Source organism: Notamacropus eugenii, chromosome 1, assembly GCF_028372415.1.
Source record: "Notamacropus eugenii isolate mMacEug1 chromosome 1, mMacEug1.pri_v2, whole genome shotgun sequence".
NCBI lineage: Eukaryota > Metazoa > Chordata > Mammalia > Diprotodontia > Macropodidae > Notamacropus > Notamacropus eugenii.
Window position 1 is genome coordinate 696,562,126 of NC_092872.1, and position 22,119 is coordinate 696,584,244.

Consider the following 22,119-nt stretch of genomic DNA (forward strand, 5'->3'; position numbering starts at 1 on the left):
AGAAATGCTGCTGTCATCCTGTTCTGTGGCCTCACGTAGCCCATGGTCCAAAGGGCCCTGATGGAGAAGCTCAGAGGTTAGCCAGGGACATTCTTCTGAATGCCTCTGGGGCCTTCATCTTGTGCTTTCACATTCTGTTATCACATGAAGCTCTTGCTGAAGGTTATAAAACATGGTGGTGCCTTTGCCCGTGCTGATGTGTGAGAGGGAGCGTTACCGGCAGGTCCACTTGGTTGGCTAGGTTTCAAGCTTGGTTGCCATTTTACCCCTGCTTATATCATAGGATTTAGAGTGAGAAGGGGGTTTCAGAATGATGTAGTTCAACCCTTTCCTTCATTTTACAGCGGAAGGGACTGAAGTCCAATGAGGTTAAGTTACTTTGCCCAAGGTCACCTTGGGAGCAAATAACCAGAAACACCATTTTAACCCAGACCTTCTGACCCAAGGTCAGAGCTTTGTCCACTGTCACAGTCACGCAAACGCACTCATACACGCCATGTCTACAGCATGGGGTATGTAGGTCTTGTTACTACACCTGAAGCAATTTATATAACAACTTACTGTTTTTAATTAAGGAGTGAACATAGAATAGAGTTACTACCCCAAATACTCTTGTTTCTCCCTCTCTCTACAGATTCTGAGTACCCTTGTTAAAGGGATTTGCAAACCAGTGACCTGCAAGATTCGGATCCTGCCAACGGTAAACACAGTTCATTACATTGAAAAGAGCTGATCAGTCTCTAAGGAAGCTGGGGGAGCAGGGAGATAGCAGAATGAGATGATGAGATGATAAACTTCTTCAGGACAGGGACTGTCTTTTGCCTCTTTTGTAGTACAGTGCCTGGCACGTAGGCACCTAGTAAATGTTTATTGATTTGAATTGGGGTTGGGGAGGGCCGCCTGAGAAGAGCTGAGGTCCCTTTGTGAGTTAGGTGACAGTAATCCAGTTCTCAAAAAAATGGAGTAACATGCCCCTCTTGGTCATTTTCCTTAGCTTGAGGACACATTGAATCTTGTGAAGCGAATAGAGAGGACTGGAGTAGCAGCCATTGCGGTCCATGGAAGGTAAGTACATTTGATGGGAAAGGAGGACTTCTAAGAATTCTCAGTGTATTTTGTTAAGAAAATACATACAGCTGCTTTAACTTTTTTTTAGGATCGGGTTGCACAGTCTAATGTGCACTCTTCACACTAAATTAGAATCAGCGTAACATTTATTCTGCATGCAAGGACAATATAAAACAATATTAAAGAAATATAGATAAAGCCTAACAGAGCAATAGGAATATTTACATGCCTCACCAAAAAGGGGAAGCACGAACATCTGAGTTCACATGCTGGAGAGCCCCTTGATTTCAGTTCCTGAGAAACTGGGAAACTATCCCGGGCAGAGCTGAGACCCCAAAGAGCAGAGCAGTTTCTCCAGGTTATATCCAGTTTCAGAGTTCAGTGCCAGGGCCGTCTATGACAGCACCTGATTGACTTGGCGCAAGAGCCATAGGTGACTTAGCACAGGATGTGTAGCAGCTGGGGACTGGGCCAGAGGTCAAAGGTGCAAGACATCTGTGATTGATATAGCAAAATGTTAGTGTCAAAAGGACTCAGGATTGATTCCATATATTCCTAGAAGGGTGGCCAACCCTTCTAGGAAGAGGCATTGGCCAGGTATAAGTTGACCTTTTAGTCCTGGTAACATGGCCCCTGTTCTAAGGACAAAGGACAATACATGTAGTGACGTAGGCCTATAAATGTACAGGGAAGATATTTAATATTTCATTAACCCTTCACAGTGACTTACAAGATCATAGATTTAGAGATCATTTCATTGAGTTCTATCATTTTACAGATAAGAAATCCAAGACTCAGAGAGAAGAAACTTACCCAAAGGGGCAGAGCTAGGATTTGAACCAAGGGCTGACTTCAGATCTCATAATCTTTCCTTTGTACCACACTACTTGTTACAGGAAAGGAATGGATTCTCCTACATCCTCAGGCCAGATGGGTTTTATCTTAAAACCAGCCTTAAATAGTCAGCTCTTACACTCAACTCTTATTCGTAAGAAAAAGGGGCAGTCACCCCATGGAAATGAGCTTACCATTTTCTTGACATTCATATAATAGCAGAAGTTCCTTTTTCTGGGATGCAGAAGGGTGCAGCCTCGTGATCATCTCTTTACCATCATGGGTAATATTGCTACATCATTTTCATTCAGCCTTCTCAGGTGGGCGATTCCTGGGCATGGACCCCATCTGCACCGAAGTAGTCAAGCTCATAAGACCCTCAAAGCTCCTGTGATGAGTGGTGCCCTTTGGGTCACAAAATTTTAAGATGTTCCAAACTTAATAAAATATCCTAAGAAGAGAAGAAAACTAGGGGCTGGCATTACTCTTAAGATGAGTTTTATAGAAGGTCTTCACTTGTCACACCATCGTACACAATGCTCTCTACGTTGTCCTTGTGTACTGTGGGGCTGTGAGCTTCAGTTACTGAATGACGTTGTAGCATAGTGATGCCTTTAGGACCTGCTGAAGCAAACAAGGCTGTCAGCCCAAATCCAGTGTTCCCAGATGACCTTTCTTTTCCCTCTGTAGTCACTGGCCACTGTTGCTTACCAATGTCTGGATGTTTGCTATAAGCAGCCTTTGCCCCTATAGATTATTACCAGTCAGCTGTCTTCCCAAAGCTAGGATCAAATTGATGTTTTCCAAGGAAAACCAAGTAACCAGTCTTGTTCAGTCTTTGAACCTCGTTTTATTCACTGTACTAGTTGTATGCATGCTGCCCTGAGGACCCTGCAGTGGTGTCACTGCTCTCCTGGGGAGTATACCTGCATGGGCTTCAAGGCTGTGCCCCGGTGGGCTGGTTTCTGAGTTCACAGTAGTCTTCTGGATGGCAGAGGTGGTTGGTACCCTGATGGTGAGATTAGTGGAGTGTAAAAAAGGATCATAAACACCAGTGGTCTTTTCTTGGAGATTTTGTTCTCATTGGAGCAAAGTGGAGGGACCCCTCCCCTGCTCTCAGCAGCTATAAGTTCTGGCGGATTGGTCCAGCCGCTGATGGATGATGGCGGCCTTGCTCTTTGCTTCACAGTTAAAGGGCTCCAAAGCCCAGAGGAGAAGCCCTGATAAAAATGGGGCAGGCTACCTTCCAAGCTGTGTGTCTCCTGGAATGTGATCTGTAACCTACACAAAGTGTCACCATTGTGTCAAAGGGCAAATCATTTACAGGTAGTCGTAAAATATCTGAGGAACTTTAATCTTCTTATTGTCATTTTAACTGATAACTTTAAATAACTGTGAGTAACCAGGATCATAATAAGCTGTAAGGAATACTAAGTAGAGAGCAGCTAACTGAGCAAATGGGAATATCATAGAATGCCTGAGCATGTTGTATCTGTAACTGAACCAGAGTCTTGACAAGTGTCAGAAATGCTTTGTATTCCCTTGGAGTACTTGTCTATGGAAAGGTTTCCTAGAACAGACTAAGGTATCAGACAATCCATGGTGATCCCACAAGCACAAGAGCTGAGGTCCCATAATCTCCAATAGCATTGTTAGCAGCCTGGGGGGCAGAATAAGGCTGTAACTGACCTGTTGGGTGGACTCTGTGAGGCCCAGGTCACTGCTGTGCCATAGCCCCCCAGGGTTTTCTGATGCTAGGAAGGTGACCTCAGGTTGACATTCACTGAACAAAGGGAGCTTAGGTTATCTCATTAAATTCCCAGAAACCCAGCAAGATCACCACTCATTGTATAAATGAGGAATTGAGCCTGGTTACATGTGGTTATCCACCTTGCTTTCTTCTTTCAAATGCAAAATTTGAACCCAGGTCATCTGCCTATAAGTTGAACACTTTTCCCCACCATAATTCTCTGCTTTGCACCAAAAGTTCAGTTAGGGTCTGATTGACTCTGTCATCCAAAAACCCCCACCCACTCCCACTTCACCTCCCCCAGTCAAGGGTGCAAAGGTTAGCTCCAGCCGATAAGTGTACTCAACCATGCAACACCCAAAGACCAAATAAAGAAGGAAAGGGGGTTCACATGGTTCTGCATCATTCACATCAACAGATTGTGACTCCTTGAAATACTGAAGTTCACACTCAAAAATGGTAATTTACTCTTCCAGAGAAACCTCTGTCTCTGTCTCCTCTGGGCTTTTTCTTCACCAGAGGCTGAGTCCAGCGTCTGTGATGGTTAACATGGACTTGGGTAGGGGCTGCAGCCAATATTTCCTGTGCTCTTGGAGGCAGGTGATTTGTACCCAGCTGAGATGCAGTGAGTCATTGACAATGAGCCCTGAGGGTCACATGAACAGGCCCCCAGGGAAAGGGACACCAGCCCCACAAACATGCTCCACTTCTTTCCTCCACCCACCAGGGCCTCATCGGTTAGTGCCTGGTATGGTCAGGGCATTGTGCTAGACTCTAGGGATGTAAACACAGATTATCCCTGTGGTCAAAGAGCTTACGTTTTAGTAGGGGTACAACAGGTGCACAGATACAGTGATTCGAGGGGGGAGAAAGCATTGATGACTGGGAGGTAAAGATTCAGAGGGATCTATATGAGCACCTGGAGCAATACATGAAGCATTCTAACCATGAAGTTTCTTTTCAGGAGAAGTGGGGTGGTTGGTCTTGAGTAGTATTTCCCTTTCTGAATACCATGTTCTTCACCTTTATCTGGGCACTTCTGGACTGAGATTATTAGCTGTTTGAATTGGAAACTCCTTCAAGGACCAGGGCTTAGAAGTTTTTATTGACCTCTGTCCCTCCCAGAGAACCATCCCATATAACAAATAGTATTTTTTTTAGAGAGAGGACAGAGAAGTCAGCACAACTGATTGAAACGTTGGAAAACTGAAAACCTGTGCAATGTGTAACAGCCGTGGGCCTCCGGCCTCCTGCCTCCACGAAGGGGCGAGGATAGGGGTATCTTCTCATCTCTCCTCGTTGGAGTCCGGCTTGATCTTTATGGTTTTATTACATTTACTCACAATTTTTGGTGTGTCAGTCTTTCCTTTTCCATTGATTGGAGTCACTGTGTCTCTTGTTTTCTTGAGCGTTCTTACTTTACTGCATCAGTTCATAGAAATCTTTTCATACCTCTCTGTATTCATCACTTTCACAGAATTGCAGTACTGAAAGGGACTTCAGGCCTTTCTAGGTCAGTCCATCCATTTGAACCAGAATCCTCTTCTGACGCCATCATTCCCCAACCCCCAGCCCTCTGGGCCTTGACTGGTAGTCTTTGTGCTTCTGCTTTGTGGCTGCTAATAAGGGAGACACCTCTATCTCCTGAAGCAGCTTGTCTGAGTATAAATCCTATTTGTTAGGAAGGTTTTTCTTACTAGGAGATTGTAAATCTCCTTCTGTGATCTGTTCCTGGTTCTGCGGTCTGGGGCTAAGCACCTAACATTGAATCCCTCCTAAACAGGGTGAAATAGTCCATGAAATACTTTAAAATAACTGTCTTGTGTCCTCTGAGTCTTCTTTTTTCCAGGCTAAACATATCTCCTTTTTTCTACCAGCTATCTGGTAGCTGTGGTACCCTGGTATGGTAGCTTTTTTCTACCATTTCTGATGGTGTGTATAGCAGTCCCCTCACTCTCTGGACAGTTTAGTAGTGGCCTCCCTGGGGACCAGAGCCAAATGCTCCCATGTCTAGAGCACTTTGGAGTTCATAAAATGCAATGCCAAGTGGTCTGTAACACAGGCATTACTATCCCTGTCTCATATCGGAACAAACTAAAGCTTTAAATAGTCTAAATGGTGTCCAAGGTCATCCAGCTCTTAAATGTTAGAGCTAGGGCTTCAACACCAGTCTCCTAACTCTGAAACCCAGCCCTCTTTGTCCTCCTCCATGTTTCCCAGCCTCCTAATCATATACTCTGGACAGAACCACCGGTGCATTAAGTAGGCAACCAGCCACCTTGGTCACTTTCTTCTGTAATAATGTGAACCTGTCCCATTGACACACGGCCTCGTGTCCTCTTGGACTTAGGGGAAGAGGGAGAGCAGTGATGATTCTTTGTGCAGGTAGAGCGCAGTAACTTCAGTTAAGCTACATTGTCTTTGTAGTTGGAGTAAAACAAAAATGACCAAGTTTTGGTTTCTTGAGGGACTGTTCTTGCTATAAAATACCAACTTTTCTACCTTTTCTATCCAAATCTAGAATTCCCTTGTGGTATACAGGGCCTCATACAGAATACCTGTAGCATCATTGTTGAATGAATCAGTGAAGTCCCAGGAGCTGTACATTCCCAGATACACAGACACAGGGTCCTTAGGATACCCCTCTGAAGCTTTATGATCGATGAAGGTGATGTTGATTGTCCCTCAGGTGGCATAGTAGCGATTGGGGGCAGGCTATACCTTTTGAAGAACATTGTCTTACCCTGATTCTCAAATTCTTTCCGAACGCTCCTGTGGGTTCTCTCCCTTTTCAGTGATTTATCTGTGTCTCATTTGTTGGTCAGCTCCAGAGCAGCCTGTTTTCTTTGCCCTTTGTTTCAGCAGCTGAGACTTGTCTATATCAAAAGGTTGTTTGGGGGGAGGGGATCTTTTAGGCAAAGAATTGGTTTACCCTTCTCTCTACTGCATTTTCATCCTTGAATATATACCTTGATTACATGGTTCTGGTGATTCTCTAGCTGGCTTTGTTCCTCTCACTGTATTTGAAAATTCTCTGAAGCCCCTTTCAAAGTACCCCTGGAATGATTTTTATCCCTCCTAATTGCTAAGTTACTTTTCATTTGCCATAGAATATTTCCTTCCTTCCTTCTTTCCTCCTCCCTCTCTCCCTCCTTCCCACCTTCCTTCCTTTTTTTCCTTCTTGCCTCTCTTCCTGCCTTCTTTCTTTCCTCCCTCCTTCCTTTCCATCTTCTCTCCCACCTTCCTTCATTTATTTGGAAAGATAACCTTTATTTCCTGTGGCGGTAGCCTGTTTGACTTTGCCAGGTAGCCAGACAGGGCTTGGTTTTTCTTCTCTCTGCACCTCCTAGTTCTGGTATTTTTAATCCTGGGCTTGCAGTCATTCCATTCAGTTCAGGAAATATTTGGTAGAGATACAATGGTGGAAAATGGCATAGTCCTGACTCTTACATTCTGCTACAGGGAAATGACCTAGAGATAAGAGTAATGCAAGGCTAAGGGTATGAGGAGAACCAGTGCAAAACGAAGACCGACAGATTGTTATGGGAAAATTTGAGAAGAGACGAAGTCCTAACTGCTGGCATCAGGGATCAGGGCAGAAGGTGTGGTCTTGCAGATCACTTATCATTGCCCATTATTAGCTCAGATTGGACCCCGTATGTCCTTCAAGGCTGGTTTCATGCAGTGGGAATTACATTTATAAGAAATGTTGAAAGCAGCTTGCGAGATATGTGAATGTCCTTCTTAGTAGTCTGTAACTGCCCTTGTGTCCCACGAAAATTTGGGCATTGTCCCATCTCTATTCAACCTCCAAAGTTGAAAAATGGATGGATCCAAAGTGATCCTTAGTGGGGACAGGTAGGGAGATCCAGGGTCCCTCTCCCCTCCAGCCCCACAGTCTACTTGGGCATTATACAGAGAATAATTCCAGGGCTTTAGATTTTTTGTGTCTTCTCAGACCTAGTCCAGGTATGTGGCCTCTGAGTTATCTCAGTCATGTGCTCCTTTTTCTTTCCTCTTGCCCCACATCAATGTTACGTTGGGGATCTGGGACTGACAGCATGAGTGGGTCTGAGTTTTTCCCTCTGTTGCACCCTTCCACTTCCCACTGCACCCAAAGGGCTTCTGGTTTCATCAGTTAGGCTTCTTTCTGGGGCTTTCCTGGAACAGCATGGTTGTGTTACCTGACAACCCAGAGAAAGTTTGAGAATATTTTGTTAACCTCAGTGTTTTCTCTGCCCTCTTTTGTTATAAAGGAAGAAGGAAGAGAGACCTCAGCATCCTGTCCACTGTGATATTATCAAAGCCATTGCTGAAGCTGTCTCCATTCCAGTAATAGCTAAGTAAGTTTTTCTTATTAATCACTAATTCAGTGTGATCCAAATTGGACCTAGATGCTAGCCCATGAGATTGAGCTGGGGAACGGAGTTCGTTTGTAGGACTGGTTCTACTCTGTCAACATAGAGGGCATGGGTTATCACTTCTTTTAGTGACAGAGGGCCGGAGCCTGGGGAATCACCTAGGGTCTGACTGCTAGTGAGCAGCTTCCAGCGATCTGTTCTGAGTGACTCCCAGTTCAGTTTTGTTCTGCCTTCTATAAACCCAGGATGTGGTCCCAGTTCTCCCTTTTTGGCCACCACCACTCATTCTTCCAACCAACGCTTTCTCTTCTCTAGAGTCTACTAAACAGGACTCATGGCTTTTCCCTCTGTCTCTGAAGCAAACACACATTTTTTTGATATCTCTTAAGAGTTTTTACTACTTAAATTTACTACTAAACTACTTAAGTATTTTTTACTATGAGGGACAAACATAGTTTAAAATTGCAAGTTTGGGAAAGTTCAAAGAAATTTCTGCTGTTGGTTGGAATGTAAACAGAGGCAGGCCTAATCATCTCCTTCAGCCTCTTCCTTTGGCTCCTTCACTGTGTCATCTTTTTATTCTTGAGAGAACTTTAGAAGGTGACACCCACCCCACCCCCCTTTTAGCTCCTTTTTTGTTCTGAGTATAGTGGTCTAGGGTTTTCTTCTCCATTCCATATAAGGAGGGTTTAAATCTAAAAGGAAACCCCAGGCCATCATATCTGTCACAATATCTTCCCATTCCACCAAGGACATTCTTTGAAGTCACTGCTAGAAACAAGGTAAGGCCATAATGTAAGGCAAGGGTGCAGGAACAGACCAGATGTGGGGCCAAGGTGGAGATGGGGAGGCAGGAGCCAGGGAAGCAGTTGGAGTTAGAAAACACATGGGTGCTGAGTGTCATGTTAAATCACCAAGTCATCAGGTGGGCAGACAAGAACCATAGGGTAGCACAGCATTTAGGGGTAGGGTGTACTGTGTGTTAGGGATACCTGCAGCAAAAAGATACTGATGCCAGGGCAAAAGCCAAAGGAGTGTCCAGCCCAGAGCCTGCAACTGGGACCATGGGAGCCATATTTGGGTACTGGTTGTCCAGAGCCAGCCTGGCTGAAAGCAGAGGCGTGAGCAGCTTCTGCTCATGAAAGATCTAGTTAGGGAGACTGATCCCCTCCACAAGGGGTCTTAGAAGTGGTTCTAGTGCCAACTTAAACCTGGGACCCTTGATTCAGATGTCCAGGTCTGGTTTTTATGACTTTCATTTTTATCACAGAAATGTCAGAGGTGAGGCAGGCGGTCAGGCTAGGGAGTGTGGGCGTATTGTTAGCAAGCTGCTCAGGTTACTGTGATCTCCACAGAGTATTCACGCCTCTTACAATGCTGCAGGCTTCTGAGATAGAAGGTGTCATCCTCCCCACGTAGCAGCCTGCTGAGACGTGGCGACACATGGCCTTGGGCTCCATGGACTGTCTTCTCGTCCTGTTCCCATTAGGGACTCTCACAATGTCTCAGGCAAGGGTTAGGCTTCCATCACCACTCTAATTAGTGAGGTTGATCTCTTAATTGCAAACAGCCATAACTCCCTGTGTTGGCTTTCAGCGGAGGATCTCACGACCACATCAAAGTATACTCAGACCTAGAAGCCTTCCGGCAAGAGACTTCAGCATCTTCCGTGATGGTGGCACGCGCAGCCATGTGGAACCCATCAATCTTTAGGAAGGAGGGCCTGCAACCTCTGGAAAAGATCATGCAAGAGTACATAAAATACGTAGGTCTCATTACTTGTCAGAACAGTCATAGAGATGGTAGAAGGGACCTTAGGGATTATTTTGTCCAACTCACTGTACAGAGAAGCAATCAGGCCTGCAATGTCAAGGCTACACAGGTAGTGCTGGAGTCTTGGTCCTCTGCTCTACACACCCCCTGCTTTTTCCATTGTACCATGTTTATCATCACCCACCCCCCCACACCCACCCCCCACCCCAGGCCAAAATCCTGGTTGGGTGTGTGATACTTGTAATGTGACAGCTGATATTTATGCAGTGCGTAAAGCTGTCAAATTACTTATACGTTGTCTCGTCTGATTCTTACATCGACAACCCTGTGAGATAAGTACCCCAAGAATTATCCCCATTTTACAGATGAGAAAAATGGCAAATTAAGTGCCTTGCTTATAGTTGCAATGGTTTTCCCTGTTCACTGTGCTGTCTCTGATTAAAGCTCTTTTCTTTAAAATCCTTCTCATCTGGGAGCATCATGTTAATGGATACTCCTGACCTCCTGCTCTGATGTTCTTTTCTCCCTTCTTGGTTTTTCAAACATTACCTTTTGTTTTCTTTCCCCTTGCTGACTCCACTAAAACAGGGGAGATACAAGGTGAAATTTTGGTCCTTGGAGCTGCTTGAAGGACTGGCCAGAGACTCAGTTGTTCACCTTGGTAAAGACTTGTGTCTTATTGTTTTAAAAAAAACAAACCAAAAACATAACTTCTGCCCTCGTGAAGGTAGTAATCTTCAGTGGTGGGGAGAGAAGGAATGATGTAGACATGAATTTTATGGAACAGACAACTTAAGAAGAGGGATGCAACAGAAGATTAGCCTCCCATCCACATAAAAGCAGTACAGCATAAGGTATATCTCAGTGGAGGAGAAGGGGTTAATGTAACAGCTGTTGTTGATAAAATCATCTCCATGGCAATATATCTTTGGGCTGTTAATCAAAACAGTTTCTAAGAATCTCCTGCTTCATTCCCAGAATATTTTAAATCCATGAGCCAGAAAGGTGAGATTGGGAGTTAGTGATTCCTAAACCAGTTTCCCTTGGGGGAGGATTGAAGGAGCTGCCAGATGCAGTTATAAATAAATGCTTAATGAGTATAAATAGGTGAGGGGCAAGGGGATAAATCTTCAGACTAGAAAATAAGAAGTTGCCCAAATGTTGTTTCTGAATTGCTTTTGTCCCACTGACAGAGGGACCTCAATCATATCTTTGACTTAAATAGTCACACAAGTTGGCCAAATAATGGAATACTGGTGGAAGGATGAATGATTTTGAACAAGACTCACATGATCCAGTCTAGAAAGGGTCTAGAGCACACCCTCTTGTTCAGCGAAGGCCAATTACTAAAAATCGTAGGGTGGCATGGTATGTCCTCGAACAGCAGATGATTTCACTTCCAAGCCTCAGTTTCCTCTTCTGTAAAATCAGGAATTTGGCTTCGACTGAGCTCTAAGATCCTTTCCCCTTCAAAGTCTTTGTGATCCTCTATGGTCATTCCTCACACCCATCCCCTTCTGACTAGTAGCTTTATGTATTTCAGACGTGAAATGAGATCATAAGGAAAAAACCAAATGTAAGCTGAACTTGTGAATTTGAAAAACATAAAGTTGGGTAAAAAAGAAGTATCTTCTTTGGAACTTTTTGGTTAGCCTGTTAAGTGACTCCCTGTGTTCTCTCCCAGTGGGCGTGTCATCACATAGGAAAGAAACAGCTGACTTGTTTGAGCAAAGTACCTCGCCTCTTAGCCTGCTAGGTGTTGTCTGTAGACAACAAGCGAAAGTAGTGATCGTAGGTGGCCTTGTAGGCCTCCCTGCCTGACTGGGGTGCACCCACTGCCAGTCTCACTGGGAGCCAGTAACGGCATCTTTGCAGTTGTTGAAGATGCTGAGATAGAGAGATGGATATGCTTGGAACAGGGCAGAATGTGCTTTCACTGCTAAACAAAAGCAGCACAGGTTGCTGGGGTGAAACCACAATGAACTGATCAAACAGCTAGAGGAAATGGAATCAGGCTGGGCAGGGCTTTGCAGAGTAAGATGATTGGTCTTCTTCCCTGCCCTGAAGGAGTGTTCATCATGAAAACATTCTCTCTTTATATAATTATTTCATTAATGAGTGGGACCCTCCTCCCTCATCCTCTGACTTCAGAGCCTCATGAAGGGTCATCAGAGGGGGTTCTCTTGCCTCCCTCGCCCTTCATACGCTCTCTGTGCCTCACTGACCCCTCCTCAGCTCTTTTTTGCTTTTCCTCGCAGGCGGTGAGATATGACAATCACTACGCCAATACGAAGTACTGCTTGTGTCAGATGCTGAGAGAACAGTTAGAGACTCCCCAAGGAAGGAAGCTCCACGCTGCTCAGTCTTCCCAGGAAATCTGGTGTGTGTGGGGAAGAAGCCCCTAGACCAGGGTCAGGCCCAGAGGTGGCTGGGGAGGAGATTCATTCTTTTCCTTCAGCCTTCTTGTTAGACTTCAGGGATTCTCAGTCAGTCAGTCAGCAATCATTTATTGAGCCCCAGCTGTGTGTCAGGACCTGGAATACAAAACAAATCCCCAAACCATCCCAGCTCCCAAGGAGCTTGCATGTCCCCTGGAGGGGCCGGGCTGGGTACCTCTAAAAAGCCCCTGAGGTCCCAAGGGGCTTCTCTGGGCCACCAGGACCTGTCCCTCTCACATTCTAGGGGCAGGTGTACTTCTCTGTAAAAGATGACTCTTATTGCCAGGAACTCCACATGCATGAAGTGGTGAATTTCTGGTGGCTTCTCAGCTGCTGGGGAAAATCCAGAGGAGTATAACATCTAGTCCCTACCCTCAAGGGGCAGATAGGACAAAGCTGCCGTGAACATGTGCCAGTATGAAATGAGAGGTCTCTGCAGTTATTGTAAGTGTTGGAGAAGTTAGGAGGATAGAGATGGTACAAGATCCATGGGTCTAAGAGAAGGCACCTTGTTCAGTGTCCTTCCAGGCCAGCCTGAATCCCCTGTACAACATCCCTAAACAAATGGTTGTCCAGACTTCCCTTGAGCTCTATACTTGAAGTGTGGCCTCTGGGACAGCTTACAAAAGGCTTATTATAAAATAACCTTATTCCCTGAAGCTCTTTCTTAATGCTGCTCAAGAATGCAGTAGCTTTTTTGGTTGCCACATCACACTTCTGACTTATCCATAAATTCTCCAGATCTTTTTCAGACACATTACTCTATATATTTCAGAAAGGAAATGAGAACCCAAATGTTTTGAAAAACATAAAACTAGGTAAAAAAGAGACATTCTCTCTCAAAATTTTTGGTTCATCTGTTCAGTTCACTCCTTGTGTTCTCTTCCCGTGAGCCTGTTAGTATTTAATAAATATTTGTTGAATTAAATTGAATACAAGGAGGTGAAAGACTATGGTTGTGGAATATTGCATATACTGTCAAACACAAGTGAAGTGTTGGTTTCTTTTTCTCCTTTTTTTTTTGGATTCTTTGTTACTAAGAATGGCTCCCTGGGTAGGGAATGAGGAGTGATATATTTGCAAATGAATTAATAAAAATATTTTTAAATGTAGGGTAATGGTAGGAGGTAAGGTTAGAGAGGTAAATTACAATAGGTGGTGATGCCACTGCTACCACATAGGAAAGAAACAACTGACTTCTTTGAGCAAAGCTCCTCTTAACTTGCCAGGTATTATCTGTAGAAAACCAGCTAAAATAATTATCACAAGTGGCCTTGCAAGTGAACCTTACTACCAGGTTCCCTGTCCTATGCTGGTGAAATTGATTTTTTAGACCTATGCGAATCTTTACATTTACCTCTCCTCAGTTTCCTGTTGTTAAATTCAGCCCAGTGCTCTAACTGTAAGTGGCAGTGTGAGTAGAACTCTGTTCAGGGCTAGGGAAAGATACAGAGTTTAGATAAGACCTACCTGATGTCTGCCCTTTTGAAGCATAAGGTCTTACAGAAGAGAAATGAAACACACATAGAGATGATGAGAACACTCAAAATCACATGATGAATACATTAAAAAGAAACAAAACAGAAGTATGTGTGAGGTCCAGGTAGGAAGATCTTTACCAACTAGAGGTCAGAGAAAGCTTCCTAGAGAACATGGCTTTAGAGTTATGGCAAACAGGCAGAGAGGGGTAAGTGTTTTCCCCTCCTGCCAGAAGTGAGTATTGTTTAGTCATCCAGACTCGTTAGGTCACTGCTGGCCAGAACAGATGAGAAGGACTGGTCCTTGTGTTTCTGAATCTGTCTCTTAGGGCAGGTGGTAGTTGGGTGAGTGAAGGTCCTTTCATTGGCTCTGAAGGCAGCCTCGGTAGGCACACTGCTCAGTGGAGAGGTGAGAAGGCAGTTGTCCTGAAGGTTAGGCCCTAGCCAAGTGTGTGGTATTTATTGGACAGAAGGAGGTGAGCTGTCATTATCCAGTGTACCACTTCTGGCTGACTACCAGGGCTCTCTCCTCCATCTTTGCTGAAGCCACGTTTGGTGGTGGTGCCCTTACTAAGAAAGGGTTTGTTGAAAAGCAGCCTTGCCGATGTATCTCCTTCACTTTCATAAAGACCCTCCTAAGATCAGGATTGATTGGATGGTCTGACTCTGGCTTGAGTGTGGTTAGCCCCTTAGTACCCCAGTAACACCAACACAGCAAGTGGGTGCTTCCTAACTGGTCAGCAGTTGCCAAATTGTGTATTTCCAAGGAACCCCACAGTGCCTCCTCATGGTGGTGATGAACCACTGCAGCCAATTCAAATCAGTTCCAGTCTAGGATATTTGGTCCCTTAATAGCAAGTGTGTGAGCCAAGGAATTGGTGAGATGTAGAAGTGGTGATAGGCGTGCAGCCTGGTAGGGACAGGAGAATGAAGGGGGCAGAAGGAAAGCACACACCAGTTTGGTAGGGAGACGGCATCCCATTTTTCTGGTACCCATGGGGGTCATGCTGTGTGTTGCTAAGGAGGCTTCTTTGTCTTCCATAGTGATGCCTTTGAATTGGGCACCTTCTATGAAGAGATGGTTGCAGAATTGGCAGCCAAAGCAGCCACACTCCAAATCCAAGCTCAGGAGGAGGAGGAGGCTGAAGATCCTGATGTCATCAGAATGGCGATTAAGTTTGACAAGTAAGTCACAAACTTGTAGGCGGGGTGGATGGGGGTGGGGAGGGAGGAGGATGGAGAGGATCACCTGGAGGCAGAGTGTGCTCCAGAAATGGTGCTCCAGACTCAGATTCGGATCCTGCATCAGACATTTACTAGCTATAGATGAGCAAGTTCTTAGCCTATCAGAGCTTCAGTTTCCTCATCTGGAAAATGGGAATAATGAAGATTGTATCACCTGCCTCACAAGGTTGTTGTGGGAGAGTCCTTAAGCAACCTGAACATGGTACCTAAAATCTGACTGTTGTTGGGTTATTGTTAGCAAACCCTTTCATTTTATTAAAAGGAAGCTGCTCAAGCCTTTACCAGTGGCCTAGGGCCAAACCTGATTCATCGTCTTTTCTAACCCATCATCTTTTCAAAGTTGAAAACAGTTTTTTCTTTCTGGGATTTCTTTCTCAAGGTGTTTGTATTTAGTTGTATGACCTCTATGGGAGTTCTCTGAGCCCAGAAAAGAAGATTTCCTTGGCTTATATTATGAAGCTCCCTTTCCCCTGCAAAGGAAGCTCAAACATTTCTTGATAGGTTTTTTATTCTTGACTTGAAATTCATTATAGACATATCTCTCTCAAGAAAGTGCATCTTTCTGAAAATAGAAGCCTTTTTTTTCTGGTAAGAAGTTCTGTGCTTATGATGCCCTCCCTCCCATTATCTTCTGTGTTTAGGGATCAGAGGGGGCATGATGTAACACCAGAAGAGCAGCACACTGCTGACTAAATCCAGGAATCCATCTCCCCCTGCCCTCCCTCCTTCCCTGCTGTGTCTGCCTCTGAGGGCTCTGTGACCTAGAACTTATACTCAGTCCAGGATGTCTTCCTTCTCCCTCCCCATAGCCCCATTCCCATGTTGCCTGTGCTCTGGGGTCTTTCCCAGAGCCTCAGCCCTTTTGGAGCCCTTCGGCTGTTGTCATTTGTTAGACTAATCATCCTGTTGTGACAGCTGCACAGGCTGCCTGGGATGCTCCTGCTGATTTTCCCCTGTGAGTCGCTTTCCTTTGAATCATGAATTTCATCCCTGCATGTGATTCTCCATCCTTTGTGAGCTGGGATCTGTCCCTTCCCCCAGGGCCTGAGGGAAGGTCTGCTGGTTGCAGGGCCTTCATTCTGGAGGTGACTTCAGTGACCAGGGGCAAGGGAAGGGACATGCCTTTCCTTCACATAGAGACAAGGCCTCAGGAGCACCAGGGCTGGCCATCCCCTTGTCAGAAGGCCTTTGGGCGACAGGGGCAGCCTCTGACTTAGCAGAACATCCACATAACAAGACACATGGAATCGTGATGGTTTCATTGCCCCCCTCCGCCTCTTCCTTCTGTAAAGGTGCTCTTACCTGAGTTAGGGTCCAAGGAGTGCTTGATTCCTGCCATCCTTCCTCTTTCTCTCTTCTCTTCTGAACCAGACAGTGCTGCAGGTCATCCTCAGCATGGTTTGGCTTACTCTTCTTGTGAGCTGGGATGGCTCCTTTTGGGCTGATATCGTTCCTTGGTGGGCAGGTGGACATTGGGAGGGATCTTTGAGGTGATCTAGTCCAGCACCTTCATTTAACAGATAAGAGAGAAAGGTCACACAACATCAAGCTGCAGTGCTGGTGTCAAACTCACGTCCTCTGACGTCAGAGCTTTTTCTGCTTCCAGAGTGGTGGGCCTTGGAAAGTGTTCCAGGAAATCCCAGCCTCTCAGGAGATCATTGAGAGATCAGCTTTAGCAAGGTTCCATTCCCACAGCCCACATAGCTCCTCGCAGCGCTTCCTCTTTTCTTCAGAACCAGACATTTAAGATCCACGAGCATAAGGGAGAAGAGAGCACCCAGGAGCCACCTTGTAGATAAACTGCATCCTTTTGTCTTGGCTTCACCCAGCAAGGAAGGAAAGAAAGTGAGAACTGGTTGAAAATCTTTTCCCCTTTTCCTTTTCTTCCCTTCTCTACAAATGGACTCATTTTTTTACTTCTTTTCTCATTCAGGAGACAATATCCACCCCAGATCACACCCAAGATGTGCCTGTTGGAATGGTGCCGGAAGGAGAAGTTAGCCCAACCAGTGTATGAAACAGTGAGTTGGTGGTGGTGGAAGTCCGTTCTGCTGTGTCTGCTGATCTGGAAAGCCTACAGGGGAAAATCCATTTCCTGTCTGCTTCGATGAGTGAGGGGAGGCCTATTTGGGGCAGCAGATTAGCCCAGAATTAGCTCAAAATAACCTACATGTGGTTTGTTGGGAGTGGGGAGTAGGTAGACGTCAGACTGGTCCCCATATTGCTCCAGAGACAGACCAGAGCAGACCTAGCGCTAACAAGAGTTTCTGAGTCCACTCACAACAGTCTCTTATTAGATGACTCAGTTCTCAAACTGAGAGGGACCTTCCAGAGACCTCACCCCATCACAGGACCAGGACAGTGGCAGTACCCTCTTATAATATGTCTCTTTCCCAGTCGGTGAATCCTAATTAATTTAAAATTTAACTATTGAATTAGAAGTAGTTATCCAATATCAGGCATATGCCACTATCATAATTGTTTCCTAGGTGATGATGTAGCTAGGCACATTTTGACCTGGTTGACCATACCTAAAAAATTAATAGGTCAGCTTAGAAGGAGGTTCCTAGTGGAGTGTCTCAGGGATCTCTCCTGTGCCATTCAACATTTTTTTATCATTGACTTACAAGGTTAAAGACATAAATGAAGTTTTTACAAGTCTACAACTGACAAAGCCAGGAGGGAGGCCAACACTGGGGGTGACAGAGTTGAGTCAAAAAGATCTTTATAAGATAAGATAAAGCAGTATATTAAATCAAATAAGACATGACTGAGTGAGGATAAATGTCATATACTTGGCTTCAAGAAATCAACTGCCCAGAAAAGAGTGGGGGGAAGGTGTAGCTAGGCAACCATTTGTGTAAGGAAGTTCTGGGAATTATAGTATAGGGCAGGATCAGCATGACTCATCAGTGGGATAGAACAACCAGAAATATCACCATGTTATAGGGCTACCTTAGGAGAGGCCCACTGCCGATGGCAAGGGGAGGCTTAGCAGACTCTTCCCTAAACAGACCAGATTGGGTGGAACAGGGCACTCAGTGTGGGTGCCCCATTGTAAGAAGAACATAGGCGAGTCAGAAGATCACCCATAGATAGGAAGACTGGAGTCCTTGCCACATGGAGAAAAGTTGAGATAGACAGCAAGGTGACCCATGCAGAGGTAAATGTGACTGCACAGATATCACTAACCCTAATTAGATGAGACCCGGGACTGCAGCATGGCTCTTCATGGCAGCAGCAGCATTGATCTAGTGCTGTAAGGCCTGCCAACCATCTTACCGGTACTTTCTCTTTGGACCCTCATAGCAACCATGGGACACAGATACCACCATTTTACAAATGAGGAAACCGAGGCAGACAGGTTAAGTGACTTGCCCACAGTCAGACAGCTAGCATATTTCTGAGACCAGGTTCAAACTCAGGGCTTCCTGAGTCTGGGCCCATGGTTCTGTCCACAGCACCACCAGCTGCCTGTAAACATGGTAGGCTGTGGGGTAGTGTTGTGCATTAAGAAGGTGTACTTGTATGAGAAAATCCAGGAACCAGTGAGGAAGGGTGGTGGGGAACACTTGAGTAGAGATCAGTGGAAGCTTCTGCCATTATATTTCTATAAGTGACCTTGTCATTAACATATTTAACATACTGCATAGACAAAGGAAATGAACAAGGTCAGGAAACAAAACAGGAGCCTGGCTCAGGGGCATGAGGACTTCAGTTATCCAGATACCTAGAAAGGCAGAGCAGCTAACAACATCTGGAATTGCTTTAAAGCATTATTTCATCCTTCAAAAAGTGGAAGAAGCACCTAAAAGAAATTCTAATCTGAGTCTAATTCTCACTAATAAGGAAGAATTGATCTGATGATGGGAAAAGTATTAGCTCCTTAGAATATGTGATAGAGAAGGAAAGGAAAACCATACATAGTTTGACATTCACCTTAGATTTTTGAGAGAGCATCTATATTTCAGGGAAGGAAAAATAGGATCCTATAAGGGGAGGTGGCCCAGAAGAGATGTGAAACTCTCAAGAATTAAATTTTGAAGTCGTACAGAAAAACAATTCCAGTAAGAAGAAATAATGGGAATTGTCTGAGGAGAACAATGTTGTACCAGAGAGCTTACCCACCAACTTAGATTTTCCAAAGATAAGTACTGATTATGGAAGCACGGGCAGGTGACAGAGGATTAATACAAAAGACTGGCACTGTGCCATAAGAACCGTGTCAGGAAGGAGCATGGACTGAGGTGGAAAGCTAAGGACGGCCAAAGGAGGGAGTGAGGAAGGTAGCTGTGTTTGGGGGAAAGAGGAGGCCATGGGATCATTGGTTTAGAGTCTCAGTCCAGCACCCTCATTTTATAGGGAATAAGCTGGGGAAGAATTCATTCCAGGGAGTTCCAGTGCTCTCCTCCCCTCCAACTTTCTCCCTGACTTTGGACTGGAAAGGACAGAACAAAAATGACTAATAAAGAGTTGATACCCAGTCTACATGAAGGCACTAAGAAAAGGTGCTTAGCTATCCTTGGTGAGCTGAGATCACCTGGCCAGATGAACTTCATACTTGTGGAACAAAAGGACCAGTGACTTTGATTGCTGAGCCACTCTCAGTGATCAATAAAAGATCATAGTGAATGGGAGGGCGACAGCTCTGGAAAACAGATGTCACAAGCAGGTAGAATCTGCAGGCCGGACTTACTGCACTGGACTTAAATTCCTTGCAGAACTCCAGAGCATTATTAAAGGGACAGTGAGAGAGGGAAGCAGCGATCCCAGAGAGGCAGCATGGGTTTTCAGGAATAGAATATAGAAGTCCAGTTATGTTTTCTCCTTTAAAAGGGCTCCTGAACTGGTTGATCAGGACAATGCATGTAGGTGCCTAGATGTTCGCCAAGGGTTAAGGGGTAAATTTTAGTACTTTTAGGTGAATTGAGAATAGGTTGAAAAAACCAGTTCAGAGTAACCATTAATGGCACAATGTCAGTTTGGAGGTAGGTCCCCAGTGGATAATCCCTAAGGATATGTGCATGATCCTGTTGGGGTTAAGGGGTGCTGGGAACCCAAAAATTCAAGGGCAAAAGACATGGGTCCTGCCTCAAAAGAATTCAACTCAAGCCTTCTTATTGTTTCTCCAGTAGAAGTGGGCCAGACTCTTAAGGAAACTGAGTGATCTACTATAGTAATATAAGTGTCCAAGAGGGACACTTATATACAGTGGTCAAGGAGTGGGTCTAGATGGAATCAAGCAGCGGTGGTCTAGGGTCAGGCCAGATGCAGACCATGAGGGCCACAGTGAAAGGGCAGCTGAAAATATTATTCGCCAGTGCCTCAGGCAAATGCCAGGGATCTGAGTTCAGGGGCTGTGCTCCTGGAATTCTTGGAAAAGTTCAAAAAGGGGGGGTCCAAAGCTCACACTCTGGCATTCCTATGCTTCTGAACGTTTTTATCAGAGATTTGTCCCTGAAGATGCTTGGATACAAATATCATGCTTATCAATTTGCAAAGGGCACAAACCAGAGAGAAACATTTAACATGCTAGCTAATGGCTCAGAAAATTTGGACATTGTAATAAATTGAAATTTAATGGGAATAAAATGTGAAATCTTACATTTGAGTTTTTAAAAATTGGCTTTACAGTTTTAATAGAGGAGACACAGACAACAGTGTGTCCAAGAAACTTAATATGAGGCAACAGGGTGATCAGGCAGCCAAAAGGAGTGCTGTAAAGTGGGCTGTATTAAGAGATGCGTAAGCTTCTAGAAATAAGGAAGTGACATCTCTGCACTGGGCCCAGGGCAAACCACTTCTGGAGCGTGGGGTTCAGTCTGGGTTCCATACTTTCAGATAAAATGGAGCATGGTCTCATTCTGTCTGTGCCATACAAGTATCCAGGGAAGGAGCTAGGGAGGGTCAGCCTAGAGAAGAGAAGGTGCCCCTAGGGAAGGCATAGAGCTGTTCACAGGAACCTCAGGGCCTCCCTGTGTAAGGGGGAGATGAAGCAGTGCTCAGAAGGGACAAAGGGACAAACTTAGGCTGATGGAAGGAAAAATGTCTTAATAGAACTGACCAAAGTGGCATATGTTGCATTGCTGGGAACCCAAAATGTAAGAGTCCAGAGGGAGTCTGCCTAGAATGAACTCACGCACTCAAGCCTTCTTTCAAAGTGGTAGGGTTTATTGTAATGCTCACAGGAGCAGGCCAGATTCTTAGGGAATCTGCAACTGAATGGGGGTGAGATCGGTACTTATATAAAAGATCTAAATGGGATTAAGGATCCGTAAATAGCCTGGGATGGTCCAAGAGGACAGTGAAAGGACTATTTACTGAGTATCTAGGTGGACTGGGATGGGCCAGATGCCTTGCATGAAGATGCCAGGGACTTGATTGTGTGGGAAAATTCAAGGTCCAAGTCTCATCACCCCATCAGGACAGGCTACATCAGGAGCAGGTAGCTTGTCTTCCTCTGAGCTCTTGAGATGTGGTTTAGGTGACCATTTGTTAGGTCAGGTGTCATAAGATTTCTGTTTTAGATATTAATCGGACTAAAGGGCCTCTGAGGTCCTTTCTTTTTTAATTAGTTTGTGGGAGAATGGTGGTACCTGTGCCACAAAGGAAGTTTAGGAGGTGGTTCCAGAGGAAAGATAATGAGCCCTGTTTTGGACATAGCTATTTTGAGATGCCTATGGTGGATCTGATTAAGATGTCCAAAAGGCAGCTGGTGATGCATGACTGGAGATAAGGAAAGAGACTGGGGCAGGGACAGATTTAAGAATCATCTTCTTGGATATGATCACTGAACCCATGTGAACTAATGAAAATACCAAAGGAGGTACCATAGAGTAGTGATGTCAAACTCAAATAGGAACAGGGCCATTAATCCATACCTAAGAATCTCTGTGGGTCACAGAGCCATTTAGTTTTGAAATGTAATATTATCTATGTTTTATTGTAATTTTACTTATTTTGCTAAATATTAGCTAGTTACATTTTAATTTGGTTGGGCCTGTTGGAGTGTTGCAAGCTGCATGTGGCCCTCAGCTGCCTGTTTGACACTTCTGCTAGTCAGTGAAAAGAGAACAGGCCCCTGGGGAAAGGCAGGGTGAGGATCCAGCTAAGGAAGGGTTACAGGGCTGGAAAGAGGGGCAAGAGCAGGGTCACAGAAATCTGGAGGAGGA

General features: G+C 45.0%; 1 protein-coding gene across 5 annotated transcripts in view; it reads left to right on the forward strand.

Moving 5' to 3' along the window:
* Positions 1-22,119, forward strand: part of DUS2 (dihydrouridine synthase 2) — a 69,551-nt gene that overhangs the window by 43,846 nt on the left and 3,586 nt on the right. For all 5 annotated transcript variants that reach the window (XM_072636139.1, XM_072636140.1, XM_072636138.1 and 2 more), the window contains 7 exons: positions 635-700; positions 995-1,065; positions 7,909-7,995; positions 9,610-9,778; positions 12,045-12,166; positions 14,747-14,887; positions 16,881-16,968. In XM_072636139.1, the coding sequence (XP_072492240.1) occupies positions 635-700; positions 995-1,065; positions 7,909-7,995; positions 9,610-9,778; positions 12,045-12,166; positions 14,747-14,887; positions 16,881-16,968 (744 nt within the window). The remainder of the gene's footprint in view (positions 1-634; positions 701-994; positions 1,066-7,908; positions 7,996-9,609; positions 9,779-12,044; positions 12,167-14,746; positions 14,888-16,880; positions 16,969-22,119) is intronic.